General features: G+C 41.8%; 1 protein-coding gene across 1 annotated transcript; it reads right to left on the bottom strand.

Annotated features, from left to right (window-relative positions):
* Nucleotides 1-478: 478 nt before the first annotated feature.
* LOC101468983 (NACHT, LRR and PYD domains-containing protein 3-like) lies at nucleotides 479-25,072 on the bottom strand. Its single transcript, XM_076883617.1, has 12 exons — nucleotides 24,892-25,072; nucleotides 23,801-23,921; nucleotides 23,615-23,716; nucleotides 21,305-21,383; nucleotides 19,114-19,318; nucleotides 17,162-18,959; nucleotides 15,795-15,968; nucleotides 15,408-15,581; nucleotides 15,058-15,231; nucleotides 9,586-9,759; nucleotides 1,828-1,874; nucleotides 479-1,679 (listed from the first exon to the last, which is right to left on the bottom strand). The coding sequence occupies exons 2-12, from the start codon at nucleotides 23,887-23,889 to the stop codon at nucleotides 1,138-1,140; spliced, it is 3,558 nt and encodes a 1,185-aa protein (XP_076739732.1). The 5' UTR covers nucleotides 23,890-23,921; nucleotides 24,892-25,072; the 3' UTR covers nucleotides 479-1,137.
* Nucleotides 25,073-26,493: the final 1,421 nt, after the last annotated feature.

Below are 26,493 nucleotides of genomic sequence, written 5' to 3'. Positions count from 1 at the left end.
ATGTAGTTACTATGGACTTAATGCACACATATTATTAAAATTAGGGCTATAACAGTTGTATTGATGTATAGCAACTTGAAATGCTCCCACAAATGGCTCCACAGCATGTAAAAATATAACAAAAGCTCTGGCGGACTTGGTTCTGTGGTCAGTCTTAAAGGGTGAAGTTCAACTCTGTAATCTTCACTGTGTCACAGAGTTCAGTGAGTCCCGTTATTCACAGTATCAATCAGATCATCAGAGAACAGCTGATCAGCAATCAGTGGTGCCAACAGCGCCTCCTGTGGTGAGAGGATGCAATAATGCAATGTAGCATTTTTCCACTCAACACTTGCAGTCATGGAAACTGTCTGTTGGATCTGTGTGACGTTGCTTTCTTGGTTAGAGTTCCTCACAAACGTCCAGATGATTCTTCTAATGAGGCGTCGACCATGTTTGCAGCTCTTTGGAAGAAAACGTCGCCCTTTGCCATCCTTACTTTTCTTTGACTTCTTCAAATGCAGCTGAACTCCAGCTGGTATTTTCTTGGACTTTGCAGCTGTTTCTGGTCATCAGTTCATTCCTGCAAACCTCTGAAGCTGAACAACAATGATGCTGCATTGCTGGCTGATCCCAAAAGGTTGATTCTGTTCATCTGGACCTTTTCAGAAACGTTTGCTCACTGATCAGGTGACTTCTTCAGTCTCAGCTGACTGCAGCTTTACAAGCTTACAAACAGCACATTTGCACAATGACTGAAAGCAGCAGCACCTGATATATATGATACTAATATAATACATATACATATATAATCCATACTAATGATGAAGGAACTGAGCTCACAGTCCATTGTTCATTCAGTGAACTACTCAGTTTATTTTGGGCCTCAGAAATGCTCACCCTGTTTGTACATCACTGTCAGCAATAGACTCATTCTGCTGTGTGGACAGGAACACATGTGACATCACTTCCTGTTTGTTTGTGACTGAAGAGGAAGAAGTTTACAAGGAATCATTTAGAAGAGTTTCAAACATCAACTGATTGAATCCATGAATCTGAAAACGTGTTTGTGAGTGAAAGAGACAGACATGTACAGACTGAACTATCTGTTCAACAGTCAGAGTGTTTCTGTAACAGGAGACACTCTTTACACTCCACTCAGCACAGGGACACTGAGGCACCAGGAAACAGTGAACTGAACCTAAACCCAGGATAAAGAGTTTGAGTGAATGTGGTGTTGAAGGTGTGGAGGTGGATCAGAGTGTCAGAGGAGACTCTGTAGAAGGACAGAGTGCCAGCAGGACAGTCCACATACACTGCTGCTCTGTTAGAGACAGAGGAGGAGGAGGAGGAGGAGATGGATGTTAGTATCTTATTGTGCCTGACATAAAGAGGACCACGATCAGAGCAGAACAGACTCCAGGACTGATCATTGAATCCAAACACACAGTCATAACTGTCTCCTTTCCTTCTGATGCTTCTGTAACTCACTGATATATCAACGCCTCCTCTCCACTCAACCTCCCAGTAACAGCGACCAGTCAGACCATTTCTACACAGCAGCTGTTCATAATAATCAAATCTGTCTGGATGATCAGGATATGACTGAACCTCCTCCACATGTGTCACCTTCCTGTTGTTGTCAGACAGTTGGAGCTTTGTGTTCACTGTGTTTGTGTCGATTGTGAGTTGACAGGAATCTGATGGAGAGAACAAACACAATCCAGCTGCAGTTATTGATCCATCATCTGTTCATTGATTGACACTTTGATGATGACTCCTGACATGATGAAGATGGTTGAATGTGTGCTGCTTTGTTTTCATGAATCCCATTAAAAACACACTTACACTTCCTCAGACCTGGTCTCAACCATCGGACTCCAGCAGGCTCCACCCTGAAAGGAGGAGGGGGGTCAGAGCAGCACAGTCAGCATGCACACATGGACATTACATGGCTCTCACACACACACTGTTACACACTGAGCTCAAAGCTCGGCTCCACTGTTTTATTCAAAGAAATCTACATTTATTTATCAGCACATTTAAAAACAGCTTGAGCCAAAGTGCTGCACAGAGTAGAGAGAAAATAGGAAACATACACAGTAATGACTATAAAGACTGGTCAGGATTGAAAGCTACAGAGTACAAATGTGTTTCCAACCGGCTTTTAAAAATGTCCAGTGTTGGTGACGACCTGATGTGAAGGGCGACTGTTCCAGAGTTTGGCTGCAGCCATCGATAAAGCTCACCTCTGTTTTTACGTCTAGTTCTGGTCAGAAGCTGCTTATCTGCAGACCTGAGGGCTCCACTTGGATTCTTTTGTTAAAGAGAGATAAGATGGAGCCAATCCATTCACAGATTTAAAGACAACCAGATCTGGAAGTGGATTCTACCACGTACTGGTAACCAGTGGAAAAAGCTGGTGATGGGTCGTCTAGCACAGACCCACCGCTGGAACCAGACAATTGATGAGGGAGAGAACTGTGACAGCGCCGTTCCTTCACTTGACCTCAGTCGCTCTCGTCTGCTCCCTCGTAACACTGCTCTTTATTGAGCTTACATGAATATGCACAAGTTCATTATGACGTCTTACACAGGTATGAACAAAGAGTACCAGTCTGTGCATAGTGTGTGTGTGTGTGTGTGTGTCTGTGTGTGTGCGTCTGTGTGTGTGTGTGTGTGTGTCTGTGCGTCTGTGTGTGTGTGTGTGTGTGTGTGTGTCTGTGCGTCTGTGTGTGTGTGTGTGTCTGTGCGTCTGTGTGTGTGTCTGTGTCTGTGTGTGTGTCTGTGTGTGTGTGTGTGTGTCTGTCTGTCTGTGTCTGTGTGTGTCTGTCTGTCTGTGTCTGTGTGTGTGTCTGTGTGTGTGCGTCTGTGTGTGTGTGTCTGTGCGTCTGTGTGTGTGTGTCTGTGCGTCTGTGTGTGTGTGTCTGTGTGTGTGTGTGTGTGTGTGTGTGTGTGTGTCTGTGTCTGTGTGTGTGTCTGTGTGTGTGTGTGTGTGTGTCTGTCTGTCTGTGTCTGTGTGTGTCTGTGTGTCTGTGTGTGTGTGTGTCTGTGTCTGTGTGTGTGTGTGTCTGTGTGTGTGTGTGTCTGTGTCTGTGTGTGTGTGTGTCTGTGTGTGTGTGTGTCTGTGTCTGTGTGTGTGTGTGTGTGTCTGTGTCTGTGTCTGTGTGTGTCTGTGTGTGTGTGTGTGTGTGTGTCTGTGTGTGTGTGTGTGTGTCTGTCTGTCTGTGTGTGTGTGTGTCTGTGTGTTCCAGATGTGACCCTGTGACCCCAAAGCTGGTGCTAAGAGTCCAGCGGTCCCCCTAACAAAGGGCTCTTATACTTAACCAGACACAGAGTAGGTGTCCTCCTACACCAGGGGTCTCAAACTCGCGGCCGGTGGGCCAATTGCGGCCCGCAGGACGATAGTTTTTGGCCCCACCTTAATATGAAAATGTAATGTTAGTTTGATAATGTATGACACTTTACACTCACATAGACACGTGGGAACGTGCACATGTAGGCATTCACGTGCTCGTGCACATAGACACAGACAGAGTTTGCAGCACACCGTAGGGGGTTTTATAATGGGGTCACTTCTATAAAGCTGGCTGTAACTAACAAAGGGGTGAAGATTTTTGCAGAGGGACACCGGCCTCATCTTCCCTTCTAGAAGTGCATGCTTAAATGAAGATGAATAAAGATGAATAAAGATTTTGTAAAAATGACTACTGAGTCCGGTGCCATCTCTGGATGCTCGAGGAATAAAAAGAACCGGGGTAAAACTGATTTCGTAACAACTGCTACCGGCTTTTTATCTGCCGATCGCCGTGCTACGGTTGCAAGAAAAAGAAGCAGAAATGACGTTCTCTACGCGTTGAGACGTTCCCCGTCCGTCGGCTAAACGCTTGATTGAAACTTCAATGCGACAGTGACACCAAGTAGAATTATAAATGTCACATAGCCCCAAACATGTCTTTTTCAAAGCCTGCGGTGAAGAGAAAGGTTGGTGATGAGCACCGACAATTTCAGGAAAAGTGGGAAATGCAATATTTCTTTGTTGAGCACAGGGGCACCCCGACCTGTCTTATTTGCACAGAGAAAGTTGCGCTGCACAAGGAATACAATTTGAAACGTCATTACACAACTAGACATGCTGAGCTGGATGCAAAATACCAGGGAGACGAGAGAGCGAACCGGGTTGCCAGTCTTAAAACAGATCTACTGAGGCAGCAAGATTTCTCCAAGAAAGCAACCAAAGAGAATAATGCAGCAGTCGGAGCCACGTGGTTAGTGAGATGATTGCTAAAGCAGGGAAGCCATTCACAGAAGGTGCATTTGTCTAAAAGTGCATGTTGCAGGCTGCAAATATAGTCTGTCCGGGAAAGAAAGGTCAGTTTAGCAACATCAGCCTTTCTGCCAACACCGCAGCAGATCGCATTTCTGACCTGTCAAGTGACATTTATGACCAACTGTGTGAGAAAGCCAAATGTTTCAGTGTATACTCAGTCGCTCTTGATGAGACCACAGACATCACCGACACTGCCCAGCTCCCAATGTATGTCCGTGGTGTTGATGACAGTTTTGAAGTGATGGAGGAGCTGCTCACAGTAATTCCAATGCATGGCCAGACCACCGCTCAGCAGATATTTACAAGCTGTGTGATGCCATTGAGAATGTTGGTTTGCCATGGAAGAGGTTTGTTGGAATAACAACAGATGGAGCGCCATCAATGACAGGGAGGAAACATGGACTGGTGGCACAAAACAAACTGGAAGAGGAAGGCGTGGAGGAGGCCATTGCTCTGCACTGCATCATCCATCAGCAGGTCCTTTGCAGCAAATGCCTGAAGTTTGACAATGTGATGTCTATTGTTGTGAAATGCATCAACCAAATCAGATCCAGGGGCTTAAAGCACCGAAGGTTCTGTGCTTTTTTAGAGGAAATGGAGTCAGAATATGGGGATGTGCTCGACTTCACTGAGGTACGTTGGCTCAGCAGGGGAAATGTATTAAAGAGACTTTTTGAGTTGAGAGCAGAAGTGAAGCCTTCATGGAGAAGGATGGAGTTAGTGTTCCTGTGCTAACTCATCCCAAATGGCTCATGGACTCAGCTTTTCTTGTTGATATGACACATGAGCTTAATGTACTGAACAAGACGTTACAAGGCCAGGGGCAACTTGTCAGTGCTGCCTATGACAACGTGAGAGCATTCTCCACAAAACTGGCGCTCTGGAAAGCTCAGCTCTCTCAGACAAACCTTTGCCATTTCCCAGCATGCAAGGCACTCGTGGATGCAGGCACACCATTCAGTGCTGACGAGTATGTTGATGTCATTTTGAGGCTACAGGAGGAATTTGATCACAGATTTGCTGACTTCAAGACACACAGAGCCACCTTTCACATTTTTGCGGACCCCTTCTCCTTTGATGTGCAAGATGCCCCTTCTGTGCTTCAAATGGAGCTCATTGAGCTGCAGTGCAACTCTGAACTCAAAGCAAAGTTCAGGGAGGTGAGTGGAAAAGCAGACAAGCTTGGACAATTTTTGAGAGGATTGAGCCCTAGTTTCCCTCGGCTTTCCCGAATGTTCAAACGGACCATGTGCCTTTTTGGTAGCACATACTTGTGCCAAAAGCTCTTCTCCACTTTGAACTTCAATAAGTCCAAGTACAGGTCCAGACTTACGGATGATCAGCTTCAAGACATACTGAGGGTCGCAACTGCTTCCTCCTTCAGGCCAAATCTGGCTCGGCTATGCGAGAGGAAACGCTGCCAGGTCTCTAGCAGCAAGGAGTAGGCAAGAGAAGCCATGTTCAGAAGAACAGTTCATTTTCTCCAGTGTTCCATTCATGTTCAGAAGAAGGTTATAGAACTGTTAATACAGACATTTCAATCTAAACACAGCAGATATAGAAGACTGAAAAAAACACACAAGTTCACTGACTAAAAATATCTTATTATTATTTTATTTATGTATTACAGATTGATTGATTTTCTTATTAATTCTTAATTTGTTTATTCATTTTTCATATTTTGTGTTAAAAAATAAAAATAAAGAGATTTGAGAAGATTGGAATTTTTTAACCATGCCTTTCCTGTGGAAAACCTAATGCGGCCCAGCCTCACCCAGACTCTGCCTGCAGCGGCCCCCAGCTAAATTGAGTTTGAGACCCCTGTCCTACACCATAAATCAGTAAGAGAGGGTACGACCTCTCTCATGGCCCCAAGTGGTGTGTGCATGCCAGAGCACTCTGGAAGGCACACAGAGTCTTTACAGACTACTCAGGATCAAACCTCTATCATTATGCAATCGATTATACAACTCTAAGCATATATGAGTAAATATTTCTAAGCATAAATGACAATCAACAATATAAACCTGGTTTTAATAACAGAATTCATTTGTTTCTCAAACGAGAAAGAGCTATCGAGAAACACTCCTAAATCTTTAGTTCTGAACTTTTCCAGTGGGCCAAGGTCAACATTATCTGCTAATGCTAAATAGGCTGCCGTTATTAACTAATGCTAATTTGACATGAATTAGCATTATGCACTAATGCTAACACTTACTTTTTTTAACAATGTGAGTAGCTAATGCTAACACTATTTCCCTTAACTTTATAACAATGTGAACGGCTAATGCTAACACTCTTTTTCCTAGCATTACAACATCTGAGCTGCTAATGCTAAGTAGGCTGCCATTAGCACCTACGTCTAATTTAAGGCAAATACGCATTAGACCCTAATGCTCATATCGTTTTCCTTTGCTTTATAACAATGTGAGCAGCTACTGCTAAATAGCATTAGCTAATAACAGCAGTCTAATTTAATGCAAGTTAGCCTCATTTGCATTACAACGATGTGAGGAGTTAACGCTAAGTATGCTGTCATTAGTGGCTAATTCTAATTAGGGGTGAATAAATATTACCAGCTAATGCTAATATCGTATTCTCTTCCCTTTTAACAATGTGAGCAGCTAGTGCTAGGTAGGCTGATGCTAGCAGCTAATGCTAAAGCTAATTTAATGTGAATTAGCATCACATTAGTGAGGAGTTAATGCTAAGTAGACTGCCATTAGCAGGTAATGCTAATTTTAGGTGAATAGGAATTGGCAGATAATGCTAATACCATATTTTCTTGCTTTATAACAATGTGACCAGCTAATGCTATGTAGGTTGCCGTTATTAGCTAATACTAATTTGAGGTGAATTAGCATTATCCCCTTATGCTAACAATGTTTTTTCTTACTTTTTAACAATACAAGTAGCTAATGTGAACACTTTTTTTTTTATTGAATTCTAATTTTTCCCTTGCGATGTGAAGAGTTAATGCTAAATAGGATGCCATTAGTGGCTAATTCTAATTTTAGATGAGAAAGCATTAGAAGCTAATGCTAATACCATATTTTCTTGCTTTATATCAATATTAGTAGGTAATGCTAAGTACGTAGCCATTATTAGCTAATGCTAATTTAGGTGAATTAGCATTATCCACTAATGCTAACACTGTTTTTGCCAACTCTTTTCCCTTGCATTATAACAATATGAGCAGGTAATGCTAAGAAGGCTGCCATTATTAGGTAATGCTAATTATTATGTGTGTTAGCATTATCCGCTGCTGCTAGCAATGTTTTATCTTACCTTTTAACAATATCAGCAGCTAATGCTAACACTACTTTAATTTCAGTTAAACCTACTTAGCATTAATTAACTTCATTTAGCATTAAGAAGTTTTTGCTATAGGCTACCATTAGTGGCTAATGCTAATTTTAGGTGAATAATGTGAGCAGCTACTGCTAAGAACGCTGGTTATTAGGTAATGCTAATTTGATGCGAGTTAGCATTACCCGATAATGCTAACACTTTTCCCTTCCCTTTTAATAATGTGAGCAACTAGTGCTAAGTAGGCTGATGTTAGCAGCTAATGCTAATTTGATGTGAATTAGCATTGTATTAGTGAGGAGGTAATGTTAAGTAGATTGCCATTAGTCGCTAATGCTAATTTTAGGTAAATAGAAATTGGCCGCTAATGCTAATACCATATTTTCTTGCCTTATAACAATGTGACCAGCTAATGCTAAGCAGGTGCCATTATTAGCTAATACTAATTTGAGATGAATTAGCATTATCCGCTTATGCTAACAATGTTTTTTCTTACTTTTTAACAATACGCCATTAGTGGCTAATTCTAATTTTAGATGAAAAAGGATTAACAGCTAATGCTCATACTGTTTGCTTTGTAAGAATGACAGCAGCTAATGATATGAAGTCTACCGTTATTAACTAATGCTAATTTGATGAGAATTAGCATTATCCGATAATGGTAACTCTTTTCCCCTGCATTATAACAATGTCAGGAGTTAATGCTAAGTAGACTGCCATTAGGGGCTAACTCTAATTAGGGGTGAATAATTATTAGCAGCTAATACTAATACCGTTTTCTCTTTTTCCTTATAACAACTTGAGCAGCTAATGCTAATTTGATGCGAATTAGCATTATATTAGTGAGCAGTTAATGCTAAGTAGGCTGCCATTATTAACTAATACTACGTTGACGTGAATTAGCATTATGCGCTACTGCTAATACTGTTTTCTCTTACTTATTAAAAATGATAGTAGCTAATACTAATACTCTTTTCCGTTGGGTAACAACAAAGTGAGGAATTAATGCTAAGTTGGCTGCTTTTAGCGGCTTATTCTAATTAGGGGTGAATAATTATTAGCAGCAAATGCTAATACCGTTTTCTCTTTCCTTATAACAATATGAGCAGTTAATGCTAATTTGATGTAAATTAGCATTATATTAGTGAGGAGTTAATGCTAAGTAGGCTGCCATTAGCAGCTAAAGGTAATTTGAGGTGAATAAGCACTAGTAGCTAATGCCAATACCCTTTTCTCTTGTGTTATAATGATGTGAAACGTTAATATTGTTCTCAAACAACAGAATGAGAATGAAATATTGATTCTAACAGGGCCCATAAACAGCATTAGCTTAGCAGCATTAGCTTATCAGAGTCTCCATCATGGTCACACAAATCCTTAGCGGAGCAAAGTGGCCTACTTAGCAATAGCTGCTGTAGAAAGCAAAGGGAAAACAGTATTAGCATTAGCTGCTAAATGTGCACTTGAGAACAAATCTATTGTGAATTCAGCCGTGAATGTAGTGTTTCCAGTAAGCTTCCATTTCCAAATGTTAGCTGCTCCTGTCTGCCTCTTTGTCACACACACAGACTGAAATGATTCACAGCCTTGTTTCATCCTTCTGTCAGTGTCACTGACTGTCACTGTGACTGTGGACATACAGCATGGGAAACACACACGGCTGATACTTAGATCTAAAGTTACAAAATGTTGTCTCTGTCCAAATATTACCTAACTGTAAGTCTACTTTTAATGAAACTCTCAACATGACTTATCAGTTATCATTAATGTTCCTGCAAACAGACTCCTTGAAGACCCCCTAAATAAATATCCATGTACTATCCAGCTAGACTAGTGTGTCTGTCCCTGCAAATATTCCTGCATGTGTGATTGTTCATGTCTCATCTGCAGGAAACAAACAGGAAGTGAGTAAAGGACACAGGAAATGTTTCCAGCTCTTCCTCCTATATCAGACATTCTCTCCATACCTGAGAGTGTCCAGTCTCCAGCCTGGATCCTTCAGTCCAGCCGACAGAAGCTTCATTCCTGAGTCACCTGGATGATTGTAGCTCAGATCCAGCTCTCTCAGAAGGGAGGGGTTGGAGCTCAGAGCTGAGGCCAGAGAAGTACAGCCTTCCTCTGTGATCAGACAGCCTGACAGACTGCAGACACACAAAACAACAATCCATCTGTTATCCATCTCTATAGCAGCATAACTAAGTGATGGTTCAGGGTCACCTGATCCAGCTCTAACTATAAGTTTTATCAAAAAGGAAAGTTTGAAGCTGATCGTCAAAGTAGAGAGGGTGTCTGTCTCCTGAACTCAAACTGGGAGCTGCTGCCACACCCAGTCCAACATAGCCAGGCTTTCTTTGCTGCTTTGACAAAACCTCAAATCCCAGTCAGAGATGGTGAGCATCATCACAGTGATGATCATTTCTCTGTAACCCAGGCTTTCTGCTTCAGGATCTGTGCACGCTCACAGAACAAGGAGACCTTTAAACATCATTTCACTAAATGGATGGACTGAGCTCAGCCTACAGATGAACTGGATAAATAAAGATTTGACCTCAGTGTGCTCAGTGTTCCTGTCTATTCCTAACATATTCCTAACATGATAGCTGCACTTTAGAGCTCTAAAACTGGAACTGACACATATTTAAACTCCACATGTTACTCAGTACATTCAGTTCTGACACTCGCCCACAGTCCAACAAAGGAAACATGGAGATCACATCAGTTTGTCACCAAAGTCTAATTATTCCAGAGGGCAGTGTTGATACAACTAAAGTTATTTTTAAGCAAAGTTGAGTTTTTTATTGTCGCAGTACTTCATGTCTGAAGTATCACTTAAATGCATTACACGCTGTTGATGGCAGCAAACAAACCACCCAAACAAACAGAGGTGGGAGGCTTGGGCAGACTACGTAGGATCAGCTTGTGGGAGGAGTCAAGATAAACCAAAGAAAGACAAGCTAACAGACGCCACAGTGAAGTGAGTAGCTACAAACTGCAGGCCGATTAGTGTTGTTGAAGAAGTCGGTCTGAGGAACGTTCTTAGGATCAACAAATGACGGCATGTATGAGCCTCCCTCAAGACACACCATCACAAGAAGAACACATGAGCTGTAGAAAAAGGAGAGACTATGAAAGCCACGGCGTTACAACGTGCACCAGCTGTTGGTCTCTCTGGAGACTACTGGGCGTGGCTGGGTAACCATGGTTACTTGGGAGTTACAGTACATGATATTAATGAAGAGTGGGAGCTGCGTTCTATAGCAAACAATTTGTTATGAGGTAATCAGCTGATCTTAGTTTAACCGGAAGCCCTTCACAATAATTGCAAAGCCTTTATTTTGTACAACTACCATCAGTTCGTCTGTACTGATGGTAACTTAAAGTCACACTAATGTCGTTTAGTTTCTATAGTTTATGTAGTGGAAGTATACTACAGTACCCTGATCACTGATAGGACAGATTTATGTAGATATACACCTTTGTGTTTAACATTACTGCATTATAGTGCTGTGATCTTTGACCTTATCAATGGTTATGTTAGCTATACCGACGTATGCATATAACTGGATATGTATCTTATCTATTCATCTTATTTGTCATGTATTTGTATTGTGTACTTCCTTTTTGTAAGAAACCACACACATGATCACAGCCGCAAGAATCAATCAGTGAAAGAATAAAGTGTCTTAAACCAAACCTTAAGCTCTTTATTCCACATGCTGGGATCATTTGGCCTTCAGTGGTGTTCTGGCTGACACACCGGAGTGACCAGAGTGCTAAAGAGTGAATCGGACACACCAGTGTCATCTCTGATATCTCCACTACATTTAATCGTCCTTCAGCTTGTGGCTGCCGTTAGCTGGTCTGCTAGTTAGCTGATTTGCTATTTAGCCGGTGTGCTAGTTAGCTGGTGTGCTAGTTAGCCAGTGTGCTAGTTAGCCGGTTCGCTAGTCAGCTGGTGTGCTGACCAGCGAACCAGTAGGTTACAAGATGAGCTTGTCTGTCTGATGAGCCAGCTCTCTCTGTCTTGGTCATTTTGTCCTTGGGCAAAACCTAACCTACCACTACAACTGTAGCTTACCTCCACCAGTGTGTGAATGTGAGAGTGAATGAATACAGGGAGTGCAGAATTATTAGGCAAATGAGTATTTTGTCCACATCATCCTCTTCATGCATGTTGTCTTACTCCAAGCTGTATAGGCTCGAAAGCCTACTACCAATTAAGCATATTAGGTGATGTGCATCTCTGTAATGAGAAGGGGTGTGGTCTAATGACATCAACACCCTATATCAGGTGTGCATAATTATTAGGCAACGTCCTTTCCTTTGGCAAAATGGGTCAAAAGAAGGACTTGACAGGCTCAGAAAAGTCAAAAATAGTGAGATATCTTGCAGAGGGATGCAGCAGTCTCAAAATTGCAAAGCTTCTGAAGCGTGATCATCGAACAATCGAGCGTTTCATTCAAAATAGTCAACAGGGTCGCAAGAAGCGTGTGGAAAAACCAAGGCTCAAAATAACTGCCCATGAACTGAGAAAAGTCAAGCGTGCAGCTGCCAAGATGCCACTTGCCACCAGTTTGGCCATATTTTGGAGCTGCAACATCACTGGAGTGCCCAAGAGAACAAGGTGTGCAATACTCAGAGACATGGCCAAGGTAAGAAAGGCTGAAAGACGACCACCACTGAACAAGACACACAAGCTGAAACGTCAAGACTGGGCCAAGAAATATCTCAAGACTGGTTTTTCTAAGGTTTTATGGACTGATGAAATGAGAGTGAGTCTTGATGGGCCAGATGGATGGGCCCGTGGCTGGACTGGTAAAGGGCAGAGAGCTCCAGTCCGACTCAGACGCCAGCAAGGTGGAGGTGGAGTACTGGTTTGGGCTGGTATCATCAAAGATGAGCTTGTGGGGCCTTTTCGGGTTGAGGATGGAGTCAAGCTCAACTCCCAGTCCTACTGCCAGTTTCTGGAAGACACCTTCTTCAAGCAGTGGTACAGGAAGAAGTCTGCATCCTTCAAGAAAAACATGATTTTCATGCAGGACAATGCTCCATCACACGCGTCCAAGTACTCCACAGCGTGGCTGGCAAGAAAGGGTATAAAAGAAGAAAAACTAATGACATGGCCTCCTTGTTCACCTGATCTGAACCCCATTGAGAACCTGTGGTCCATCATCAAATGTGAGATTTACAAGGAGGGAAAACAGTACACCTCTCTGAACAGTGTCTGGGAGGCTGTGGTTGCTGCTGCACGCAATGTTGATGGTGAACAGATCAAAACACTGACAGAATCCATGGATGGCAGGCTTTTGAGTGTCCTTGCAAAGAAAGGTGGCTATATTGGTCGCTGATTTGTTTTTGTTTTGTTTTTGAATGTCAGAAATGTATATTTGTGAATGTGGAGATGTTATATTGGTTTCACTGGTAAAAATAAATAATTGAAATGGGTATATATTTGTTTTTTGTTAAGTTGCCTAATAATTATGCACAGTAATAGTCACCTGCACACACAGATATCCCCCTAAAATAGCTAAAACTAAAAACAAACTAAAAACTACTTCCAAAAACATTCAGCTTTGATATTAATGAGTTTTTTGGGTTCATTGAGAACATGGTTGTTGTTCAATAATAAAGTTATTCCTCAAAAATACAACTTGCCTAATAATTCTGCACTCCCTGTAGTGGGATTGTAAAGGGTCTTTGAGGGTCTCGAAAAGCGCTATATAAATGCAATCCATTATTATTGTTAAGAGCATCTTTAGGCCTGACTGTGCTCATCCTTCCTCCAACCTCTCCTTACCAAAGATAACAACTACATCAGTATTAGCTCAATAACAATTTCTGCAATTCAATTGTGGACATTCATTTTTAAACCTTGTGTAAAACGATAAAACCTCAAAGTCTGAGCATTATTCTTTGTGCAAACAGCTCTTGCAGGTTCCCCCGGACTTAGGTTATTTTTATTATTTAATTACTTTCCTTTAAGCAGCTGTTCAGGCTACTAAACTCATCCCAGAAATAACAAGTGACACCATTAATAGTAGAGGTGGGAATCACCATACAACTCGCGATACGATATTATTGTGATTTTTTAAAATATTTTGCGATATTTAAATTCTGCACATAAAGGTAAACTTTATCAATATTCATTTTATCTAATATCAAAGTCTCACACTCAGTCTTTCTCTCATTTCAGTCAGTTTTATTGTTGACAAACTGAACGGTTTGTATTACAGTCTAGTCCAACTTAACTGAATGCAACCATCTGGTACAATTATAGCTATTCTGAACTATGCAATTTATGAAAACTATGCAGCCCCTTCAGCAACTGAAGAATTTGAAAGTAAATTTAAAAAAAAATATAATTTTACATTAAATAAAAAAGTTTCAAACTTAATTAAAATTAAACATGTCTTAAATTAAAATAAGTAAACTGTCATGTTTATTGCTGCCAAAAAAAAAGTTAAACACATTTGGACAGTGAAGGAATGTCAGGATTGTTGCTCAGAAAAAGGATCAACATGCTCTGAAGTCAACATGCTCTGACTCCAGAGCATGTTGACTTCAGAGAAAAAATTGTTTGTAACAAAATATCGATTTCTGCTGTCCCTGTATCGATACATTATTAGCAAACAAAATATCACGATACTACACAGTATCGATTTTTTCCCCCACCCCTAATTAATAGTGGAGCTAACTTTAACAGGTGAAACTGATTTGACCTATAAGGCTACTGCAGTTACTTGTTATCAAGGTTAGTACGGAAGACATCTGAATGAGGTAGTTAGTAGTATGTAGTTAGTACCGGGCGAGTCCCCTCCCCCACATCGGCACCAGAACCCTGTATTATCTACAGGGTAAGACTTCCTGTTTTATCAAACTATGGCCATTACTACTGTGATCATTTGCAGCCCAGTGTGCCGCTCTCTCTGCTGGGATGAACCACTGGAGCTCACCCAGTCATCCCTCTCTTTCTCTCAAGAAGAAGTGAAATAAATATATTTATTATGTTACGAGTCTAATATTCTTTAAATCAAACTGTAATGAATAAATCAAGCAAGAAGATTTGGTGGCTCCACGTGTTGTAGAAGAAAAGATAAACATCTCATTTTGAGAAATCAGCCTTTAAAATTAAGTACTGTGAATAAAAAACAAACAGCGAGCCAATCAGCAGTCGCCAATATCCTCCTAATTTCATTCACAAAGAAATCAAATATATATATTATGGGCCCAAAGGAGCCTAAATCTTTAAATTAGGCAGTGCATGAAGTATTTTTTTAAATAAACAGAGACATGACTATAACAACTTTTAGTAATTCAGAGTCCAATTATCCACTCAAATGTGAATAAAAGTTCACTTGACAGCTGTAAAAGTTACCTGTTTATACAATAATATAAATCACATTTCAAATGATCATCTGTGGAAAAGTTTGAATCCTGACCTGAGAGTTTCCACTGCACACTGTGAACTCTTTAGTCCAGCGGACAGAAGCTTCACTCCTGAATCCTGCAGGTCAGAGTTACTCAGGTCCAGCTCTCTCAGACTGGAGGACTGGGAGCTGAGGACTGAGGACAGAGCTTCACAGCTTCTCTCTGACAGGTTACAGCCACTCAGTCTGAAAAATAAAAGACAATCTATAAAACAAGTACTCATGTAGAGTTTGTTAATACATTTCACAACATTAAATGTTGACTTTCTATTTTTAAAGAAAACATAAACATACTAAGATACAACATCATATGTATGAACTTTAATTAATAATTCTAAAAACTAAATGTTTTCTGATCTGACCTCAGAGTATTCAGTTTACAGTTTAAACGTTGTAGTCCAGCAGACAGAAGCTTCACTCCTGAATCCTGCAGCTTTCTGATACTCAGGTCCAGCTCTGTCAGACTAGAGGACTGCGAGCTGAGAACTGAGGACAGAGCTTCACAGTTTTCCTCTGAGAGTTCACAGATGTTAAGTCTGAAGATAAAAACATGAATAAAGATTGTTGTTAAAGTGTAATCAGGGTGCAATAGCTTATTGTCTTGTGCTGAGCAGGTTAGTATAAGTTTACCTTAACTTGGAAATGAATAAAAATGCTATGAAACAAGGATAACTGGATAAAGATATAAACAAAAACAAACATCAAACACATAAACAAACAGAACTAAACATAATACAAATTGATCTGACCTCAGAACATTCAGTTTGGCATGTGGACTCTCCACTGCAGCAGACAGAAGCTTTACTGCTGAAGCCTTCAGGCTGTCGGTACTCAGGTCCAGCTCTCTCAGACTACAGGACTGGGAGCTGACCACTGACAGCAAATTTTCACAGCCTTTCTCTGAGACGTTACAGCTGCTCAGTCTGAGAGAGAAAGGAAAAAAACAAAAACAAAAAAAACCAAACAATATATGTGATCAAATTAAATTTGTTTATATGTTGAACCCTTTTTTAAAAAAATTTATTTAAACCTATGAGACTATGAGTGCTACCAGTCCAGTGCACATGATTGGTACCTTGATGGTACCTTGCTCAGGGGTACCACAAGGTAACTATTCGGTGGATTCGACCCCTGACCTTATGATCATGGGGCGACCACTCTGCCTACTGAGCTAATAATTCTGTGTACACTGTCATACAATATTAACTAAAACAATTATTTTAGAAAATTTTAGTAATTCAATAATCATGCTCATTACCTGTGTATTGTGAATAACACTTGATTTTAAACACTAGCTGTATAAAACTCTTCCTGTTAAAGGTGCGTATAAAGGAGATGAGCTGAAATGCAGACTTCATGGAGAATGTTTGCTGTCAGCATATATCAAAGACAAAGCAGAGATCCATCCAGTCTCTTCCACTAAGCCCACAGAGGGACAGACAACCACTCTCACTCACACCTGCATGAAGTTTGGATCACCAGGTAACCTAACTGCATGTCTGTGGACAGTGGGAAGAAACTGTAGAGGACCCAGAGTGAACCCACTGTAATTCTGTGATAACACTGGTTATGGAAGCCTTACAGTTACATATGGTTACTGACAAGAAACACGACCTTAGAGGCAATTTCAGTAATGAAGACCGAGTTTCTCCCTCCATACAGGATGAAAACATGACAGCACAGCAGAGATTTATATTTAAAAAGAGAGAGTGTGCACTGAAAGTGAGATACAAACTTGAACTTAAATTATGAACATCAGAAAAAGATGTAGGTGAAGTCTGGCAGGTGAAGTTTGTGCTTTAGAATAAAACAACCAAACTCCTGGAGTTGGAGACAAGTGAACAAGCTGAGGATAATAAACCTGTCAGAGGGGCTGAAGCATCAGAGCTCATGTTCTTATAGGCTGGGTCTGGATTGTCCTTTGATAAGAGTTACAGAACAAAGTGTGTTTTAGAAATGCTGGAGTGAAACATTAAAACTACCATATATTTACCGAGTGACTGATGATCATTTAATTTACTATTTTAAAAAAATGTTACAGTGCTCTTTGAACTCAGCATTTCTGATTTATTTCCCATGATTTTAACAATGAAGCGATGACAACATGTTTACTCACAGAGCTTTGTTGGAGGCTTTGACCACTGGCAGCATTCTCAGAAGAGCCTCCTCTGAAGCAGAGTATTTCTTGAAGTCAAACTCATCCAGATCTTCTTCTGATGACAGTAAGATGAAGGTCAGAGCTGAGCACTGAGCAGGAGACAGTTTACCTGTGGAGAGACTTCCTGAAGTCCTGTATTGTTGGATCTCCTCCACTAGAGAACGATCATTCAGTTCATTCAGACAGTGGATCAGATTGATGCTTTTCTCTGCAGACAGATTCTTACTGAGCTTCTCCTTGATGTACTGGACTGTTTCCTGATTGGTCTGTGAGTTACTTCCTGTCTGTGTCATCAGGGCTCGTAGGAGAGTCTGATTGGTCTGCAGGGAAAGACCCAGGAGGAAGCGGAGGAACAAGTCCAGGTGTCCATTTGGACTCTGCAAGGCCTTGTCCACAGCACTCTGGTAGAAGTGTTTCTTTGCAGATTCTCCTGTTTCAGACTTCTTGGATGTTGTTTGTTGTTGTTCCAGCAGATTGAGTCCAGAGTTGATGAAGGTCAGATGGACATGAAGAGCAGCCAGAAACTCCTGAACACTCAGATGGATGAAGCAGAACACCTTGTCCTGGTACAGTCCGCTCTCCTCTTTAAAGATCTGTGTGAACACTCCTGAGTACACTGAGGCTGCTCTGATATCGATGCCACACTCTGTCAGGTCTGATTCATAGAAGATCAGGTTTCCTTTCTGCAGCTGATCAAAAGCCAGTTTTCCCAGAGACTCCATCATCTTCCTGCTCTCTGGACTCCAGTGTGGATCTGTCTCAGCTCCTCCATCATACTTGACCTTCTTCACTTTGGCCTGAACCACCAGGAAGTGGATGTACATCTCAGTCAGGGTCTTGGGCAGCTGTCCTCCCTCTCTGGTTTCCAGCACATCCTCCAGAACTGTAGCAGTGATCCAGCAGAAGACTGGGATGTGACACATGATGTGGAGGCTTCGTGATGTCTTGATGTGGGAGATGATCCTGCTGGCCTGCTCCTCATCTCTGAATCTCTTCCTGAAGTACTCCTCCTTCTGTGGGTCAGTGAACCCTCTGACCTCTGTCACCATGTCAACACAGTCAGGAGGGATCTGATTGGCTGCTGCAGGTCGTGTGGTTATCCAGAGGCGAGCAGAGGGAAGCAGTTCCCCCCTGATGAGGTTTATCAGCAGCACATCCAATGAGGTGGACTTTCTAGGGTCAGTTAGGATTGTTGTTTTGTGGAAGTCCAGAGGAAGTCGACACTCATCCAGACCATCAAAGATGAACACAACCTGGAAGTCTTCAAAGCTGCAGATTCCTGCTTCTTTGGTTTCAGTAAAGAAGTGATGAACAAGTCCCACCAAGCTGAACTTTTCCTCTTTCAGCACATTCAGCTCTCTGAAAGTGAATGGAAATATGAACTGGATGTCCTGGTTGGCTTTGTCTTCAGCCCAGTCCAGGCTGTATTTCTGTGTTAAGACTGTTTTCCCAATGCCAGCCACTCCCTTTGTCAGCACTGTTCTGATTGGTTCATCTCTTCCAGGTGAGGCTTTAAAGATGTCTTCTTGTCTGATTGTTGTTTCTGGTCTGTCTGGTTTCCTGGATGCTGTTTCAATCTGTCTGACCTCATGTTCATCATTGACCTCTGCAGTCCCTCCCTCTGTGATGTAGAGCTCTGTGTAGATCTGATTCAGGAGGGTTGGGTTTCCTGCTTTAGCGATGCCCTCAAACACACACTGGAACTTCTTCTTCAGGGTGGATTTAAGGTTACGATGACAAACAGCAGCTGGAAGTTCTGAATAATAATAATAAAAATACAACTTCAACAATCATATTTTACAAATCGCTGACGACATTTTCTGACCCACTGAGAAATGACTGAACACACTGGTGTCATGAGTGTCTCATTTATCTAACAGCTTAAAACCTTAAGTAAGAAATCCTCTTACGTCTCTGCAGACGGTCAGCCAGCTCCTCCTGCTTCATTCTCCTCAGGAAGTCCACTGTGATCTTCACAAATGCCTCTCTGCTGTTTCTCCTCTGCTCATCATCCTCCCTCTGAAACTCCAAGCACTGGGGCTTATTTGGATTCAGAGCCTTCTGGATCTTCTTCAGCTCGTTCTTCACAAAAGTGATGATGTTGTCCTCCAGCAGCTGGAACAGAATATTTATGAATGACCCACCACTCTGAACTTTAGTCCACACAACATCCACTTCTTTACCATCAAGGGGCATATCATCCGCGAACTCTTTACCAATTATAGGTTTGACTTTATCTGATTAACTGAGACTTTGTCCACAACTCCATGATCCCAAAACGCTGATTCTGTTCATATGAATGCAGCGATTTCAGTGGGAGAAACATTTCACTGGTGTTCAGAGCTGAACTACCAACAGGTTGATGATCAAAGCCAGAAACTTGGAGATGTTTCAGGTGACTGAGTTGATCGTACAGACAACTGGTCTTAAAGGTTCACTCTGTTTACACATACAGATCAGTATTTAAGGTTTGACTCTCATCATCCACTGGAGCACAAACTGGGCGTCATCAGGACACTACAACACAGAACAAACACCATCCCCACAGACACAGCAGCCAGCGAAGCAGAAGAACTTCACATCAAGAAGGTCCTGAGTAAATGTGAACGCTGGTTTGAGGGCGGAGTCAAGGAGGCCATTTATGTGAAAAGGAAAGACCATCTCTGAATGGAGGAGGGGCCTAAGGGTACAACTGTCACCATCTTACATGCTGTGATTGCAGCCATTCCCCAGCTCTCTGTGAACTGGACTCAGGACCATTGATCAACAACCATTGATCAATGGTCCTGACAATATGCGTACCAATGATCAATGAACTGACCTCCCAGCCCATTGTTCCTTCAGTGGGCTGGTTTCAGTCATACAAATGTCCTGTTTATAAGATTGAAACCTGCAGTCAGCTGAGACTGAAGAAGTCACCTGATGATGATGAAACGTTTCTCCCACTGAAAACATCCAGATGAACAGAATCAAGCTTTTTGGGATTTACGTACCTGGATGATTGAGCATCAAGACACAACTCTGTGACTTTTCTCAGATGAATCAATCCTCTCCTCCAGCTTTGTTTACATCTACCAGCCCTGTGGCGCTGCCCAGGGACAATAATCTATGTGAGAGGTGGAAAGTCATACAGGTGTCTGCTCCTGCCTTCAGTTATTTTATCTACTGTGTGTCAACTGGCTGAACCTCCTCCAACTGTCTACTGTCTCCCTAAACTCAACAATGACTTCGTGATCTATCCATTCTCTGACCAAAGACATCCTGCTGCAGGAGGTTAACATAGCAGCCAATGATGATCCCACTCACTGTGAACAACACATTTGGACCTGATTTGCTGCTCTGGTTTACACGTGAACTTCCACTGCTGCTGTCACCAACTTGAGAGGCTCTACAGAAAAACTGGACTTGTCCATAAAAATCATAAACTACATTATAAGGACAGCATTGCTCAATCAACTCTAATTACTACTGACATGTTATCTCTTCTAACTAAGGTACAGACACTCAAACTTGCTGCTTTCAGTGAGAAGTCAAATGTCTGAATATGAGCTGGAAGCTGCTGAGAGTCCTCCTCCTTCCCGTGGGGTTTACTTTCTCTACTACTTTCACTATAAACACGCCCCTTTCATGCACCTGCAGAGGGCCACCAGCAGATGGAGCTGTCTTAAACAAATCCACTTGGATAGTTAGCTGTAGATGATTTTATCAGTATGATTGTAGGACTTTGAGTTATTCTTTAGATTTATTTAAACTCTTATATTGTGCACAAGTGTTGAGCGACCCATAATTTCTCTGTACTTTTCATAAGAGCAGCCAGACTTTCAGCTAGTTTTTGTTTTTTTAAGAGATCAAAGTTATTGAAGAAACAGTTATTCAGCTTCATTCCCACTGATCTCGACTACAAACTGTTTCACTTTGGTTTCTGTTTAAAGCCTCGATGTTTAAAACGTTTCCCTGTGATCACATTTGCACCGTCTGATTTCAAAGTTTGTTTCTTTTGGTCATTTAGTCCACAGAGTCCTTGGTGTTCTGAAAGGGACCTATAAATAAATGCATTATTATTAATATTAATAATAAAGTAGTTGTTGTACATGTACAGACCATAAATATGGAGTCCAGCTGTGTTTGATGCTGCTGGGCAGACTGACCACTGGGAACCTCTGAGCTCTGCTGCTCCACTCTGTGGAGGAACCATGAAGGATTAGATCAACACAGGATAACGATCCAGGAGTTTCTGCTCAAATAACTTCATCTGAATCAAGTCTGTCAAGTTTTAAACTCTCAGATTGTGAAGATATATTTTCTGTTTTCTATGAACTTTCTTTCATCAGTGATGGAAGTGATGATGCTGCAGAAGCTCAGAGGAAACTTTGAGAAAACTGTGATGAACCATCAACTAATGCTCTCAGGAGGCCAAAGGTCCCTGAATGTAACTGTGCAGTAGATTCATCGAGTGTTTGAAACCTGACCACTTCCATATGTTTTCATTCTAACACAAGAAGTCCTTTTCTCATTGCTTTGATTTGAGTTTTCATTTGAGTTTTCCGAGTCTCGTATTTGGAGTCGAGTCTAATCAATGATCTGACAGAAGAACATTAAAAAGGAGTTACCAGTGCTGTCAAAATTAACATGTAGGGTTAGGGGTTCATCTGTTATCATGATTAACATGATAAAAACCTTTAACACGACACATCTGGAGAGCAGAACGACTCAAAATCCCTGAAATGTTTCTATCAACGCACTTCGAGCAGTTTGTCCGAGTAGAGTTACCTTTGCACACGTGCAGATGTGCAGCACATCTGTTAGTGACGGAAGCTGAACCAATCAGCTCAATATGGAAGATGACAAACACACACTGACCTCTCGATGGAAAGTTTGAGCATTAAAAAAATAACAAGGTGAACCAGCCGACCAACATGAAGGATTCTGCACATCGTGACAGAAGGAATTTTCTTTTCACCGAAGCACTTCCAGCTTAAAATATCACAACAATGCAAAGCACTGATGACACAACTGCCAAGTGGACAAACTGCAGACCTGTTAGTGTTGTTAATAACATAGTTTTGGTTCCTCGTGTCAAAGACTTGAAGAAGAGTGACAGAGAGTGTTAGACTGCTGCAGGATCAGTGCCACCTCCACAGACCTGTGAAGAAAATGATGGTTTGACAGATGGGCTCAGACTCAGGATCAGCTGAGGAGTTTGTGGCTGACAGAATCCTGCAGGTACAGAGCAGAGCCCATCATTAGCATGCAGGACTGTCCCTGGGGGGGTCGGCTCATTCAGGAGGTTAATCAATGTTTACATGTTCAATAAACATGTTAAGTGTGTAAATTTGCCCTTTTCTCTCGAGTCTGTTTGCTCATGAAATGAACTTTGATTCGTTTACATTAAAAATTATGTTTAATGGTGATTAATCCAAATGAATCCACAGTAACCCTGTGATGAGTCTGATTAAACATTTTCATTAACAGCAGTAATATAGATTATATATTATTATATATTAGTGCACACTTAGCTTTTAGTATATATGTTTGTTACAAAGTTGTATTTACAGCAGAGAAGCTGAGTTAAAGACTGAAAACTATTCAAAGTCTCTTTGAATTGAAGCGTTTAACATTCTTTGTGTTTATTCTGCATTGACTTCATTATATGGTGTAAACGTCTGTTACAGGCTTAAATATAAAGTTGGAAAAATGTAACTGCAGCTATTGATCAAGTAATTGTGATTAATCAGGATTAATGACAGAAGATTGTGTCATTAATTAGTCATTTTTAATCTACTGACAGCACTAGTGTTCACTCTGGTGCCTCCAACTGGTTTACGCCCTTTCAACACCTTCGTGGTCAAAAGTGTACACGCACAAAATCTACAATAAAACCCTCACGCAGCAATAGGACAGACACACAATCCATTTATCTCTGTGTCTCAAACACACACACGTGTATTCAAAGCCTCGATTTGTTCATATTTCATCTGTTGTGTTTTTATCTTCAGCGTTTTCAGTGTTGCTGCATTTACACCAAAAATGTTTCCATTGATGAATCAGATTGATTTGAATGTGTTTCATCCATACAAATCCCTCCCTGGTGGTCACATGACTCTATAACATAACAGGAGTCATGTGACAAGAGTTTCATGCTGTAAAATGTCAAAATGGTTGAATGTGGTGGAGTAAAAATGTGAGATGTCAATGACTTTTCTTCAATATGAAATGTTTGCAGGGCCTGACAGGAAGTGGACGGACGCTCTGATCACTTCCTGTTTGCTGAAGTGGGTTTTCAGTTGTTTAGAAACCAAAGGCTTGTTTTAAAAGACAGTTTAAATGGGACTGAGGGAACGACGTGTTTGCAGTTTATATCCAACAACATCAAGCAGTTTAATCAAAGAGTTCATGTTGCTAACAGCTCACCTCTCTGCAGCAGACACAGGCTGGACTTTAAAATAAATGGGAAGAACTTTAGACCCGTCACTCTGTAAGGACACACAGCTGGGTGGAGGTCCAGGCTGGTTCCTGTGAATAATGATGCAGCAGTGATGTGAGTGCTGAGCTGTGACATGGAGAAGAGTCATGGACAGTTAGAGATGGTCATCTCACCTCTGAGCTTTGGTCTGGCTCTCATGTTCCCCACACAGAGTGCTTTTAGAGGGAGGAGCTCCCTCCTCTCTGTCCTCACATTGATCCATGCTGCTCAATTCAGCTCACACACACTTTCTACCTGCAGAGGAAACACAAATCATTCATGTGCACATCAGCTGAAATCCTCCTTTCATCATGTGTGCTGTCCAAATATCAGCTGCTTCTTTCCTGCTTCATCTCAGTGTCAGCTGGATGCAGTCAGACAGCAGTGTGAGGCAGAGGAAGCTGCCATCAGCTGCTCTGCTATCAGTCCACTAGATGGAGCCTGAAGCACACACGATGCATTCACTGACACACACTGATTCACTGTGACTGGAAGCTTCAGTCAGTCAGTCCAACACGTGTGAACAACATTTTAAACCTTTCAGCTGATCCAGGATTCAAAGAGGATCAGCAGAGTTAAAGCTTCACACTAATTCTTGCTGCTGTTTGCAGAGAACTGCACACACACTGATTCACTGCTAATGAGAAGCTTCTTCCATCCAGTAATTCATCATCCATCAGCTCTGCTGCTGCTCTCAGTCCTGGACTCTGATCACACACTAAAAGCAGCTTTTTAACTCGTGTCTGTAAGAACTCTTAGTGTTAGCTTAGTGTTAGCTTAGCGTTAGCTTAGTGTTAGCATGCTGTGTGCTAGCTCAGCGTCAGAGCTCTGCAGGTGTCTCCTGTGTAAATATTAATCACAGTGAGAGTAAAGGAGGTAAAGGGCTGTGACGTCATCACGTACGCTGCGTCCTCTGTGGGCTCTGAGTGAACTCAAAGTACAAACTACAAGTACACAAACACGAACGTAGCTCAGAGTGGCGGACACACTCGGCCTCGTTGGTCCAGCTGTGAGTCCGTTACCGTGAACTATGGAGCGGCAGATTTGTGCTGAACTAAGCTGCACACAGCTGATGTTAGCCAGGAAACATTACACACTGACTTTAATGGAGAGACCGGAAATACAAACACACACAGTTTGTTGTGTGAAGAAATCAAACACGAGCTGAACAAACAGTAAAGTTCCTAAAGACAAACTGTTAAAGGAGGAAACAAAGCAAACTTACAGTTTCTTCACACACCAACAACAAGCTCCACTCCACACCTGGACACTAAACACGGACACACAGGTGAGCTGCTTCCTGGAAGGAGGCGGGACTCCACCTGAAACTCAGCACAGGTGGGAGGGGCTCAGCTCTGTGTGTGCTGATGTGTTAACTTTAAAAATATGCCGTCTGACTGCTCAGACTGAGTCAGAGTAAAGTTCACATGCTGACGTGTGGAGACATGAAACCTTGTTGTAGCTGCAGGTGTGAACACACTGATCCCAGATCAGCTCTGCTGTATTTGTAACATGAACATTTCTGCTGCAAAGCTTCAAATGTTCAGCATGTTTCTCTGTTTCCAGTCTATAGATCCAGTCACACTTTCTACCTTCACCTGTGCAGTAAAGACTGAGAGCAGAGCTGAAACCAAGCGTCCAATCAGTGAGCAGCATCAACACCTGAGCTTCATTCAGACTCTGTTATTGAAGATGTTGTTGGTACAAAGTTCATCTGCTGCTCACATGAATCCATGAAAGATTTATTTCACTGATGTTTCTTCAAAGCTCATTTCAACCTGTTGAAGTCATGAATGAAAGTGCAGACTGAGAGTGGATCACATGATGTTTGAGGTGTGTCATGTGACATGTTCAGTATTGTCACACATGTCTAGATTGTCCCTGATATCATAACTGCTCAAACACTGATGATTATATTTGAAGAATTATTCCTGATGGCAGCAAAGTTTGAATGGAGCTCTCTGTCTGTGCTGATTTGTCGCCCTCTGGAGGTCAAAGCACAAACTGCATGATGTCACTGTAACCACCACAGTGACAGGAAGTGTTTTTATGACTGAAACACTGAAATGATGCTAACGGCTGTCGTTAGGCTCACTGACAGCAGTGCTGATGTGTTCATGTCAAACACTGGCTCAGGTCAGACTCCTTCATCCTTCTCCAGCGTGAGGCCGCCCTCAGACCCACAGGAGCTCTGACCTTTGACCTCCTGACCCTAACCATTTTAGTCTTGTTGCATCTGCAAATCCATCCAAACTGTAGCCGAGCAAAAGAAGCTGGAAGCTGTTCTATGAATGATGTTGTTGAAGGAGCTTGGAAAGAAAAGCGTCTGGACTTCTTTAAGTTGCTTGAAGAGGGACATGGACGTCTTAACGCCCACTTACATCCTGGGACATTTGATCACAGGAAATCACATGATAGGGTGGGGCTAGATCTCACAATGGGTTCACCCAAAACCTTGGCTGATTGAGACCCACACCCGTTCTCACACCGTGGCTCGTGTGATTAGGTAGAGGATCAACAGGGGCTCCGTGTCCCTGAATTTAAACTGAATCTAAACACACCGTGCACAATGCCAAGTTAGATAATGGTTAAAAGAACAAGATAAGAATAAATAAAAAGATAAAATAAGGATAAGAAATAACTTAAAAAAATAAAATAAAAAGATAAATAACTGCAAATAAGTACAAATAAGTAACTGAAGACACGTGTGGTCTGCAGATGTCGATGTACATGGATGTACATGGAGTTTAATGTGCAAAATGAACTTAGTGTGCAAAGTGACCTGATGTGCAAACTGCAGTTTGAGGTCGGTCAGCTGTTCAGGAGT

The sequence above is a fragment of the Maylandia zebra genome, linkage group LG5 (genome assembly GCF_041146795.1).
Source record: "Maylandia zebra isolate NMK-2024a linkage group LG5, Mzebra_GT3a, whole genome shotgun sequence".
In the NCBI taxonomy this organism is placed as follows: Eukaryota; Metazoa; Chordata; class Actinopteri; order Cichliformes; family Cichlidae; genus Maylandia; species Maylandia zebra.
Note: the sequence above shows the minus strand (reverse complement) of the source record. Positions and strands in the feature narration are given on the sequence as shown.